Source organism: Arachis stenosperma, chromosome 3, assembly GCF_014773155.1.
Source record: "Arachis stenosperma cultivar V10309 chromosome 3, arast.V10309.gnm1.PFL2, whole genome shotgun sequence".
Classification (NCBI taxonomy): domain Eukaryota; kingdom Viridiplantae; phylum Streptophyta; class Magnoliopsida; order Fabales; family Fabaceae; genus Arachis; species Arachis stenosperma.
This window is the reverse complement of record NC_080379.1, coordinates 29,078,006-29,091,824: the sequence shown is the minus strand read 5'-3', so window position 1 is coordinate 29,091,824 and position 13,819 is coordinate 29,078,006. Positions and strand designations below refer to the sequence as shown.

Here is a 13,819-nt window from a genome sequence, read left to right as displayed (position 1 = left end):
ATTGAGCGATTGAATCAAGACCGGATGAGGGAGAGGAGGAGTCTGGGAGAAAGAAAGAGAGAAAGAGGTTCAGTGATAATAATGATAAAAGGCGTTGAGGGTTAGTGGTGAACAGAAGGGTTTTTTATTTTTGATTAAAGATGAAATTGTCTTAAAAATATTGTTTATGGATAAAATGATGATTTTATAATATTTTGTACCGTTGAGGATGATTTTAATAACAAAAAGAAGATTGGAGACGATTTTGATTTTGGCCCAAGACTTTAAGGACGAAAAAAATACTTAACCCTTTTTATTATTTTATAACTACTAATTTTATAATTTAAATATAGAAAATACTTTAATAATTATAAAGTTGGATAAGAGTCTTAATTTATTTTAAACTCAATTAATCAAAATTTATTTTAATTATTTTTAATAAAATAATTTATAAAAATAAAATTGTAATTAAATATATAATTTAAAATTAGTTCATAACAACTTTTTAAAAATTTTAGGTTTTACAAATAAAGTTACGAAATACACTATGGCTCAATTTGAAAAAATAACTTAATTAGTTTTTTTAAAAAAAATTAAACAATAAATAATTATATTAAAAATAGCTTATAAATAAATTATTTTGTGTTTTAGTTTTTAGTTTTAAAAGTGTTTATTTTAAAAAAATATGATAAAAAGTAATAATATTATGAGAGAAGTAATTTTTCTTTAACTTATCTATAAACTTCTAAATAATTTTTTAAAAAAATTGTAATTTAATTTTAAAAATTGCACTAAATATTAATATCGTTATTTTTCATAAATTAAAAACTCAAATAAATTACTTTTAAAATTCCAAACGATCTCTTTATATACTAGGAAGCACCAATACGACACGCGATACGGACACGACACGACACGGATACGCCGACATGTTTTTTTTATAAAAAATTGTATACGACACGTTTAGGATACATTGTGAATTAAAATTTAAATAATATATTAAATTAATAAAATATTATATTGTAAATATAAGAGTAAATATAGTTGCATAAAAAAGTCTTAAAATTATGTAATTATTAAAAAAATAAAAAATTTTAAGCTACTGAGTAACTAAACTATCAAAGACAAACGATAAGTAGATTTAGGTTTTGATTTATTAATTATTTTATTTTTAAATTTAAATTTTGATTTGTTTTAATTTTAGAATATTTTAAAATTAAAAAAAAAATTGGTTAATCGGGTGATGAAATCACAAAATCAATTGAAGATTTGTAGTCCAACAAAAAGATCCGTCTCATGAAAATCTGAATCGAGTTGGACTCGTTCGGATTCGTAACAGTTCTATCAAAATTCTGCACCGCAAAAAGATACATCGTCGATACACTCGTTTAAAGTATTCGCAGCATGTCGACGTCAAATTCGCATCCAACACAGATACGTTGACACCATAAAAAAATCTATGCTTCATAGTTTATATATCTTTACATTTCACAATGTTCCACCAATACTTATAAAATTCAGCTAAATATCAGTGTAAATCCAAAGTTACTTTTTTTTTTTTGAAATACATTCATGTTTTCCAACCGTAGAGGGAGACCTCAATAGTTCGAATTTTATGAGAACTCTTTTGATGATCTGTAATTCTGTATCCATCCATGGCGTAAAAATATTTTATATTTAATTATGTATTTTTTAAATTTTAAATAAATACTTACTAAATTTTAGCAAGTATCTTCCGATAAAGAAAAAGTTTTTATAGAAAATACAAAGTAAATGTTAATTTCTTGAATTTTCTATTCATTTAGTACATGGAAAAAGACAAAATCTTATTAATTTATTCTCTTAATCAATGTTTTTTAGGACACATGTTTACTTTATGTGGCTCATATAAATGTTTATTCGTAGTTGGAAAACATATTACTACACACTGTTAGTCTTTTTTTTTCAAAAGTAATTCTATTAAATGAAAATAAAAAAGGCAAGAGAAATTTATAAAAATAAATAGTTAATTAATAAAGACAATTTTATTTAACTAATCTAATTAATCGTAAATAATTATCATTATTTTTAATATATATATTATATAATTGTATGAGATTAAGGAAAATAATATTTTATTAATAAAAGTAATATTTATATATAATTATATAATTGTGTGAGATTAAAGAAAATAATATTTTATTAATAAAAGTAATATTTTTTCATAATCATTAATTGAATTTGTTAGAGAAAGAATTGCATTAGATGATAGTAACATGACAAATGTAGATAGCTCTAAACTAAAGTGGGAGAAATATCTCATAGACATATAATATGGTGACAAAAGATGAATTTTTCTGGTGGCAGCATATCTTCAAAAGCTTATAAAAGATGTAAATTGTGAAAGCCAAGAGTGTGCTCTATTTGTGAGGTTGATAAATCGTTATTTTACAGTTTATTTTATATTGAATTGAGTAAATTTTATTTATTATTCTCACACTTATTTATAAAATTTGTCATTTTTCTTTCAAAAGTTCTGCTATGATTGAAAACATATTTTTTTTGCCTTAAATTTTCTAATTTTAATCCTCTCTATTACCATTCAATGCTGTGATATGTGCGTTAAGTGATTTAAGGGCAGGAATGGCTTAGAAGATGGAAAAAAAAGCATGCAAAAGTGAAAGAAACACAAGAAATTGAGGTTTTGGAAAGCTGGCAGACACACGTACGCGTGACCAGTGCAGCAGGCAATCGACGCGTACGCGTGGATGACGCGTACGCGTGACCAGGATTTTGTCAAGCGACGCATACGCGTGACAAAGCGTCACGTGCTACAGATATCAGAAAACGCTGGGGGCGATTTCTGGGCTATTTTTGGTCCAGTTCCAAACCCGAAAACACATATTAGAGGCTGCAGAGTGGGAAAATCAATTAATTCAACATTCACACTTTCATTCACACAAATTAGGTTTAGATGTAGTTTTCTAGAGAGAGAGGCTCTCTCATCTCTCTAGGTTTTATGATTTATCTTTCAATTTTTTCTTAGGTTCAAGTTCAATTTTACTTTAATTTAGTTTTTTCTTACTTTTATTTGTTCAAGCACTTTAGTTCATCTCCCTCTCTTGTTATTTCTCTTTTTCGCCATTTTCATGTTTATGAGCTATTGTTACATTTGACTTCTTCTAATACAATTTGTGTTTTCTATGTTTATTGTTGCTCTCTTTAATTGTTAGTCATTGATGCTTGCAATTGGTTGTTTAGATTTATTTTCCTTATTAGTTTTCTATGCTTTTATTTTATGCCTTCCAAGTGTTTGATAAAATACTTGGTTGGGTTTTAATTTAGATTTTTATATTCTTAAATTGGATTAATCAATTAGAGACTCTTGAGTTATCAAAACTCATTTGTTGATTAGTAATTGAAGATTGCCGGTTAGCTTGAATTTCACTAAAGCTAGTCTCTCACTTTGAGTTGACTAGGACTTGTGAACTCAAGTTAATTGTATGCACTTGACCTTCCTCAATTGGTTAGAGGTTAACTAAGTGAAGGCAATTCGCATTTACCATCACAATTGACAATGATAACGAGGAAAAAACTTCTAATTATCAATCCTTGCTAAGAGCTTTTTTAGTTACTAATTTATTTTCTTGTTATTTACATTCCTTGTTTGTTAAACTAAAAATCCAAAAAGATACAATCTCATAACCAATAATACATACACTTTCTTGCAATTCTTTGAGAGACGACCTGAAGTTTAAATACTTCGGTTTCTTTTTATTGGGTTTGCTTAAGTGACAAACATATTAAATTTGATTTGAGGATTCATTGTTGGTTTAGAACTATGCTTACAACGTGATTATTTTTGTGAAAATCTTTACCGACAAAAAATCTTCCGTCAAATTTTTGGCTCCGTTGCCGGGAAATTGTAAATGTGTGCCTTATTATTGGTAATTGTGAATATTGTGAATATGTTTTCCTTTTTGTTTCTTTGTTAGTTGTTTCTAGTTTTAGGAGTTTATTTTCATTATTTCTTATTAGCTTTTGTTTTTATTTTCTTTTGTTACCATGAATTCTCACCCCTTTGACTATGAGTTTGGTTCAAATTATGTTGTAGGGAATAGAAGCTACAACGAGAACATGCATCAAGGATGGGACAATCAATGGTGGGAGGAGCCTCAAGCTTATGGACAACCCTCTTGGCAACAACCTCCACCAACGTACTATGATCAAGAATCATTCCAGAATGCATATCAATCCAATAGCTATGGTAGACCCCCTTGTAGTTACCAACAAGCCCCACCATATGCCTATGAACTCCCTCCTCAACATAATTTTGAACCACCGTACTCACAAGCCCCATGTTACCAAACACCCCCATATAAATCTATATGCCTATGAACCCCCTCCTCAACATAGTTTTGAACCACCATACTCACAAGTCCCATGTTATCAAACACTATATAGCCTTACAAGCCATACTTAGAACCACCCCAATTCCAACACAACTACTCGCAAGAACCACCACCTACTCCAGTAGCACCATCATCCACTTTGCAGCCCGTTTATCACCTTGTGTAGCGCCTTTTCGAGTGCATTGATTAGATGGAGCACCGCAATCAGCAACGCTATAAGCAGTCGGAGCGTCGCAACAAGCGGCGCTATGCCCATCTGAAACTGATTATGATTACTGGGTGTACTGACACCCCCTCTGAGCTTGACACACCTTCGAAGCACTCTGAGGAGGAGGAGGAGCAGGAGGAGGACCAGCAGGGACTTGCACAGTATGAGGCGATTCAGCCTGAGCATCTGCTAGAATCACAACCACCCGCAGTTGACAGTGGACCAGTCGGTGATGATCCTTCTCACTCAGCCTGATTGAGAGCATCGAGGACGATGTTGTGATTTAAGTGTGGGGAGGTCGCCTTCGTTGACAAAGTTATTTCGGGTGAATAATTTCATTTTAGACACTTTTATTTTGTTTTACTTTTCAGTGTTTGCATTTTTATTTTTATTGCACTTTCACTTTGGCTTGTATATACTCTAAATTTTTAGAAAGCATGATTAGAGGAGACTTGAGTGAATTAACCCTAAACACTTGAGTGATTAGAGTGCATATACACATCCAGTGAGGGTTCAATCGTTCAATTCCATATGTTCATATTTGATCATTGCTTATCTTGCAAGTTTGTGAACTCTTTTGAATAACTCAATTCAATTGTGAATGTGCTTTTATATGATTGAATTAGCCCATGATTGTGCATATATGACTTCTTAGATATTTGACTCATCTTGACCACATATATGCTTATATATATATATATAGATAGATAGATAGTAAGTAGAAGTATTTTTGCATGTAGTTGCATTCATATAGATAGGTTGCACTTAAATAAGTCCTACCATTCCTCTTCACTCTCTTATAGTTTTTCTTGAGCTCAGCATGATGACATGCTAATGTTTAAGTGTGAGAAGATTGATAAACCGCTATTTTTACAGTTTATTTTATACTGAATTGAGTGAATTTTATCCATTATTCTCACACTTATTCATAGAATTCACATGTTTTACATTTTCCTTCCAAAAGTTATGCTATGATTGAAAACATGCTTATTTAGCCTTAAATTTGCTAATTTTAATCCTCTCTATTACCATTCGATGCCGTGATATGTGCGTTAAGTTATTTCAGGTTTTTCAGGGCAGGAATGACTTAGAGGATGGAAAAGAAGTATGCAAAAGTGGAAGAAACACAAGAAATTGAGGTTTTGGGAAGCTGGCAATGACGCGTACGCGTGACCAGTGCAGTAGGCAATCGACGCGTACGCGTCGGCGACGTGTACACGTGACAAAGCGTCATGTGCTACAGATATCAGAAAACATTGGGGGGCGATTTCTGGGCTGTTTTTGGCCCAGTTTTAAGCCCGAAAACACAAATTAGAGATTGTAGAGTGGGGGAATCAATCAATTCAACATTCACACAAATTAGGTTTAGATGTAGTTTTCTAGAGAGAGAGGCTCTCTCTTCTCTCTAGATTTTAGGGTTTCTCTTTCAATTTCTCCTTAGGTTCAGGTTCAATTTTACTTTAATTTAGTTTTCTCTTACTTTTATTTGTTCAAGCACTTTAGTTCATCTCCCTCCCTTGTTATTTTCCTTTTTCACCATTTTCATGTTTATGAGCTATTATTACATTTGACTTCTTCTAATGCAATTTGTGTTTTCTATGTTTATTGTTGCTCTCTTTAATTGTTAGTCATTGATACTTGCAATTAGTTGTTTAGATTTATTTTTCTTGTTAGTTTTCTATGCTTTTATTTTATGCTTTCCAAGTGTTTGATAAAATGCTTGGTTGGGTTCTAATTTAGATTTTTATATTCTTAACTTGGATTAATCAATTAGAGACTCTTGAGTTATCAGAACTCATTTGTTGATTAGTAATTGAAGATTGCCGGTTAGTTTGAATTTCACCAAAGCTAGTCTCTCACTTTGAGTTGACTAGGACTTGTGAACTCAAGTTAATTGTATGCACTTGACCGTTCTCCATTGGTTAGAGGTTAACTAAGTGAAAGCAATTCGCATTTACCATCACAATTGACAATGATAATGATGATAGAACTTCTAATTATCAATCCTTACTAAGAGCTTTCTTAGTTACTAATTTATTTTCTTGTTATTTATATTCCTTATTTATTAAACTAAAAACCCAAAAAAATACAATCTCATAACCAATAATACATATACTTTTCTGTAATTCTTTGAGAGACGACCTGAGGTTTAAATATTTCAGTTTATTTTTATTGGGTTTGCTTAAGTGACAAACATATTAAATTTAATTTGAGGATTCATTGTTGATTTAGAACAATGCTTGTAACGTGATTATTTTTGTAAAAATATTTACAGACAAAAAAAATCCTCCATCAGAGGTTGATGGCAAAAAGAGACTCAAATGAAAATTTAAAATTTTGAACATTAAATATGTATTTAAATTGGTAATTGAAATTTGAATGAGAATGATTTTATAGAATTAATTAATTTTGAATAAGAGTGAATTTGTGTTAATATAATTTATGTTTGATAATTTTATACTAAAATTAATTTTAATTTAAATAATATTAGTTAAAATTATTTTTAAATAGATAATTATTAAAAAAAATCTGACAATAAATTATAATATTATTTTTATTATATTTAATTTTTTAATTTTTTAGTATTTTTTATATAATATTTTTTAGTATTTTTAGTATTTTTTTAGTTTGTTATAATTTTTACTGTTATTATTATTTATAATTTTTTGCTTAATTTATTTTATCTAATAAAATTAATAAATTATATTATAAAAAGATAATAATAATTTAATACATAAAAAGTATAATTAAAAAAGTGCATAATATGAAATTAAACAAAAATTAACAAAAAATAAAAATAATAAAAAATTCATATAAAAAAATAAAAATTATATAAATAAAATAATAACATATATAAAAAATAAGATTGATAAAAGAAAAATAAAATTTAGAATTAATGAGAATGTCGATGTAGTAAACACAAATATTAAAATATTTTGCTTGCTGTAAACGCGAATTTGAAAATCAAATCTCATCTTCGTTCGTAACGGAGAAAAAAAAATCCAAATCAAAATTAAGTACACCGTGACTCCTCCTTATATTAGTGCATGCATGACACTTGTTTGATTTACCAGAAAAAAATGTCTAGAATAGTTTGCTACACTTATAAGTCAAAATTGGCTAAGTAAAAGCACGCGCTGGTAGGTAAAAATAAGTGTGTTTATACTCTATGTGTTTTTTTTTTAATTAATGAAAAATTGGTTAAAATAAGTAATTAACAACGGAGAAACATTAATAATAAAAATGAGATAATAATAATGATAATAATAAATAATAGTAAATTTTATTTAAAAAAAAATAATGAGAACATAACATTTCATCTTAAATTAGAGAGTTTGGGTGCAAAATCCACCTTAATTCAATAATAATAATAATAATAATAATAATAATAATAATAATAATAATAATAATAATAAATACTTGTCATAATTGTATCACAAAACAATAAATGATTAATATTCTTTTCCTTATATTTAAGCCAGCTAATTTTTAATTTTTTAAACTAAAACTACTAATTTTCTAGCATTTTTAATCTATAAAAACCTATAAATTTGATGATTATTGTATTTATTTTTATTTTTGACATATACATTATATTATTGTTTCTAATAACTCTTTTTATAAATTAGTAAATAAATTTTATATTTTTAATATAATTATAGATTTATTAAGAAAAAGAATTTCAGTTATTGAATTAAAATATGAAACTAAAAATTGAAAATATTGAAAAAAATGAATACTATAAAAATGGCACTTTAAAAGCATATAATACTTCACCCAAAAAAAACTCCAATAAAAAACTTAATTTCAAGCATTTAATAATTCTTCTAAGAATTAAATTTTGCAAGAAAGGACATGCATTCTACATTTATGAGTTTGACTCCACTCTTTTTTTCACTCCAGAGTATTTTTGGTACACAATAAAAATAAGTTTAAATAAATTGAAATTTTTTTTAAATAAAAAAATTATTTTTTAAAATTTTATTTTTTAATTTTAATTCTTTAAATATAATTTTTTTTATTTAAAACAAGTTTGTTGTATTCTTAGAAAACTCTATAATTTGTATAGAGTTTTAAATTTCACTTCAAATTCTAAAAAAATAGCTAATTTAAATTTTTAAATTTTAGAATAGACAATAACAACTATTATCATTATCTCTAGAGTACATAAATATACACAAGAGTACAGAAAAATAAATAATATTTTTATTAAAAAATAATAATTTTTTTATTTATAATAAAAAAATTCTTAGTAAATATTATTTTATTAAATAATGATTTTCTTACATAATAATTTTTTTATTATATATATAAAATTATATAATATTAAAATTTTATTTTATGTTCATTAATTACTTCTGAACTAAATATATAATATTAAAATTAATAAATATATAATTTTAAATTATTATTTTTTTAGTATTATTAATTTTACTCTTTTTAAATAAATTTTAAATAAAATATATTTTTTATCTTTTAAATTTAAATTTTTAAATTTTATTTTATTTAATTTTATTCTAAAATATTTTATTTACATAAAATTATTCATCTTTTACAATTAATTTTTAAAAAAATTTAAGTTCAGTTTAACAATAATTTTATAAAAATAATTTTTAATTTAAATAATTTTTTTATTTATCAAAGATTATTATTAGATTGATTTAAAAATTTAACCATTAGTAATATATTTAATATAAATAAAAAAATTTTAAAATAAAATAAAACTAAAAATTTTTGACTCGGAATATTTTTCTCCACCAATTTTGTCCCAATCCCAAGTCTCCATCCATAAATATCTGCATCAACACTTACCAAAACCCACAACACATCAAAAACTTCACTGAACACACTCCAAAATCCAACAAACCATGGCTTCCACCACCATCTCCTCTCCCTCCTTCACCAAAACCGCAAGCCCTTCTTCTCTCCTCTCCCATAACACCGTGTTCCGCCTGAACCCCCAACAACATGCACGCAAAAACTTCAACCTCTCTCTCCGCGCATCCATGTCAGCATCATCACCATCACCACCACCGTACGATCTCCAGTCCTTCAAGTTCGAGCCAATCAGGGAGTCGATCGTGTCACGGGAGATGACCCGCAGGTACATGACAGACATGGTGACGCACGCCGACACCGACGTTGTGATCGTGGGTGCCGGTTCTGCCGGCCTGTCGTGCGCCTACGAGCTCAGCAAGAACCCGTCAGTCAACATCGCCATCATTGAACAGTCTGTCAGTCCCGGTGGTGGCGCTTGGCTCGGTGGCCAACTTTTCTCTGCCATGGTAAACCTTTTTATTTATGTATATCAATACACAATATTTAATGTTTATTGCCTTCTCCGGAGAGCAGCGAGAATTTGTGGCCGGATTCTTGCAACAATTTCTCTTATATGTACATGCATGTTTTAGCAAGGAAATTAACTGTGAAAGCTTTTAAATTTTTCATAAGTTTAATATATAAGAAAATTTTATTATCAAAATTAGGAAGACCCAAAGAGGAAGCCATACTAAAAATCAAAGGTGGTGATTTGTACTAAAAATATAAGTTCGGGGTAGATGTATGTGCCGCCGGCCCTCCAAATTGAAGAACAAATATGTTAATTGTATATTAAAATTAATCGTTATATATGAATTAATTTTTGTATTGAAGTATGTTAAGATGGGTTCTCTGTTGATGACTTTATTATGTCCGATGCTCTGAAGAGGATGAAAGATCTAATACATAAACAGACTGTTCCCCCTCTTCTAGTTTTTAGTGCCAAAGTCGTGTTAGTTTGTTACTATTTTGTTGTGGCAAATATTTCAAAAAAGAAAAAAATAAAGAATATATTGTTATGTGAAAATTTACTTTTATTAAATATAAAAAAAAGTAAAATAAAACATTCAAACTAAATTTTAAATTCGAGCTATTTAAAGAAAGAAAAAGTATAGGTAAGTAACAATATTTTTGAACAATATATAAATAATGTGAATAATAAGATTAAAAGAGTAAATTAATTCTAAATTTAATTAGTAGCATTGAATTAGAGTATAGTGTCTTCTAGTTGAAATGGACTAATTTCAAGACCTGTTGGTAATGTTATTCAAATAAATCATTGGTTTACGATAATTGAGAATTAAAATTTGTTTAATCAGACAACATTTAGACAACATTTATTATACTTATATGTTGTCAATAATCAATAATACAGAGAAAGGATGTCGTGTTATGTTAATCCGAATTGATCATTTTATTAATGCTTTCAAAACACTCTTTTTTTAATAAAATTTCTAGAACATTCAATGGTATATTATCACATTTTATTACAGGTAGCAGGGATGGAGCCTCATGTAGTAAAAAGGAACAATAGCTCCTCCCAAATTTCAATTTTTTTTTATATAAATTGTGTATAAATTTTAGCTTAGTTCTCGAACAAATTTTATTTTGCTCTCTTTCTATTACAAAATTAATTTTTGGTCCCTCTCTAAAATTTAACCTAGTTCTGCCCCTGGCAGGTAGTGCGTAAGCCAGCACATCTGTTCCTAGACGAGCTCGGCGTTGAGTACGACGAGCAAGAGAACTACGTGGTGATCAAGCATGCAGCGTTGTTCACTTCAACCATCATGAGCAAGCTCCTCGCCCGCCCCAACGTGAAGCTATTCAACGCTGTGGCGGCCGAGGACTTGATAGTAAAGAACAACAGGGTTGGTGGTGTTGTGACAAACTGGGCCTTGGTGTCAATGAACCATGACACACAGTCATGCATGGACCCAAATGTGATGGAGGCTAAGGTTGTGGTTAGTTCATGTGGGCATGATGGGCCGTTTGGGGCCACAGGGGTTAAGAGACTCAAGAGCATTGGGATGATTGATAGTGTTCCTGGGATGAAGGCACTTGATATGAATGCTGCTGAGGATGCTATTGTCAAACTCACTCGGGAGATTGTTCCTGGAATGATTGTTACTGGCATGGAAGTTGCTGAGATTGATGGTGCTCCTAGAATGGTAAATAAATTTTTTAAGTCTTTTTTTTTTTGGACTTGAAATTTTTTAAGTCTTTTGATTTGTCATCTGTTACCAAGTTTTTTTTTTTTTCAACAGATGAAGAATTTTAAATCTTTTTAAGTTTTTAACATTTTTTAATGCATTAAAAACTTCATTTTTTTAAGTTTTGGATTGCAAACCTTTTACTTTTTCTTTTGGACACTCGCTAGCAAAATTTTAGTCCTCAAACTAAATCACATTTAAAGTTTTAGACTTTGGATCTTAATTAATTTGGACCGAATATACTCAAAAGTTTGGAAAGAAATGATTTTCCTAATAAGACAACTCTCTTTATTTGGAGTTGGATCCGTGTCATAAGATCATATCTATTTGTGTGCATGATGACATCTTTCTTATACATTATCAATTTTCCTTTTGGTGCTTTTGTTTGTATATAATTGTTTTTTCTTTAACTTTTTCCTAAAAAAAACTTTTAATCGCATATCTAATTAAGGTTGTTACTGTATATCCAATGGAATAGCAGACGAAAACCTACAAAATATAAATAAAGACTTGTGTAGTATCGCTATAATGCTAGTCTTACACGGTGAAATAATTTTGAAATAAATAACATTATAACTTATTTAAGATATTATCAATAAAGAATTTGGTTACATCTCAAATTAATTTTATGTTTATTTAATTTAATATTATTTTGATTTTATTATTGATTAAATTTTTATTTTGACCTATAAACAAACACGCTTTGTCATATATTTTATATGCATTATAATATCATCTATCTAAATATAAAGTTTATTCATGAGTTATTATTATTAACAACTTTAATAAATAATAATGCAGGGTCCAACATTTGGGGCAATGATGATATCTGGGCAGAAGGCAGCACATCTGGCTTTGAGAGCACTGGGACTCCCAAATGCTATGGACAACGCTGCAAACATCCCCCACCCTGAGCTTGTCCTTGCTGCTGCACAATCTCCTCATGTTGTTGATGCTTGAAATCAATATTCCATTAATTTGGAATTCACCCCAAATAAGAAAAACAATTTAAAATTATAATAACAAATCTTTGTTTAGCTGTGTTAGTAAGTAGTGTCGTATGCTGGTGGATTGTGGGTTGGTTTATGCGAGACTCTTATAAAGTCTGTTAATGACATGAATGTGTGTTGCCTATATTGCTGCCTTTTTCTAATGCTTTTGGTGCTTTAAAAATTTTCTTTTGCAATATGATCCAAAATGGAAAAAAACAAAAATACAAGTTAAACTCTTAATTTATGTAAAACTATTCAAAATGTCCTTTTAAAGAGGTTTAAATTTTATTTCTTCTCTTTGTACGCATTGTGAACAACTAAACTATTATATTAAGGGATGGGACTATCCAAATTCTATATTTAATTAGGCATTAAGAAAATCAGAGACACTCGAGTTCCGTGATTTTGGCTATTTGCTTAGTCAGCTTTTAATGGTATTGAATAGGGGTGACAAAGCGGGTCGGTCCGTTCCAACTCGTCCCGCCCCACTTAGGTCCGTCCTATAAATAGGGCAGATCAGTTCACCCGCCAACTAAAATAGGTTCAAAATACTAGTCCGCCTCCATTTTATGGCAGATTGACGGGTTGGCAGATTAGCCCGCTTGACTCTTTTTTTTTTAAATAAAATTCATTAAAATTAATCAAAAAATAATAATTAAAAAATCAAATACAAATAAAAAATATTCAAATTATAATATAATTTTTTACTAGTTTTATTAAATTTTTAACTTCAATAAAATTATTCAAAATAATATTTGTCAATAGAATCATTTTTATTTTAAAAAATAAATTACATAATTTAAGCATATATACGAAATTGTAAAATAAAATAAATAAAGTTAATAACTAAAAGAATAATAAAAATAAAAAATGTTTAAAAATTCTATAATTTTTAATTCTATAATAGTAATCACTCTTTTATTTAATAAAAAATAAAAAAATAAAAATCTTCGACCCGTGCGGACCGGCCCGCCCCGTCCCGCCAAAACCCACCAATTTGGCGGTGCGGGTTTAGCAGGTTTTTCAATTTGGCGGGCTCCAAATCGTAGCCCGATCCTCCTTTTTTAGCGGGTTTAGCGGATCAGTCCAACGCGCTCGACCCGTTTTACCACCCCTAGTATCGACATATGGTGAGTTTCGGGGAGGCTCGCATCTCATTTTTTTTCGCATCTCATTTTTTTTTTAAAGTTGTTGATGTGTTATATTTTAATTGATAATTTT

At 28.8% G+C, this 13,819-nt stretch overlaps 1 protein-coding gene across 1 annotated transcript; it reads left to right on the top strand.

Moving 5' to 3' along the window:
- Positions 1–9,391: 9,391 nt before the first annotated feature.
- Positions 9,392–12,740, top strand: LOC130969176 (thiamine thiazole synthase, chloroplastic-like). The gene is made up of 3 exons (XM_057894798.1): positions 9,392–9,863; positions 11,076–11,564; positions 12,408–12,740. The coding sequence occupies exons 1-3, from the start codon at positions 9,447–9,449 to the stop codon at positions 12,564–12,566; spliced, it is 1,065 nt and encodes a 354-aa protein (XP_057750781.1). The 5' UTR covers positions 9,392–9,446; the 3' UTR covers positions 12,567–12,740.
- The last annotated feature ends 1,079 nt before the right edge of the window (positions 12,741–13,819 follow it).

Coding starts and splice junctions, on each gene's coding strand:
- LOC130969176 (XM_057894798.1), top strand. CDS start 9,447: ATGGCTTCCACCACCATCTCCTCTCCCTCCTTCACCAAAACCGCAAGC. Junction 9,864..11,075: donor GCCAACTTTTCTCTGCCATG/GTAAACCTTTTT, acceptor TGCCCCTGGCAG/GTAGTGCGTAAGCCAGCACA. Junction 11,565..12,407: donor TTGATGGTGCTCCTAGAATG/GTAAATAAATTT, acceptor ATAATAATGCAG/GGTCCAACATTTGGGGCAAT.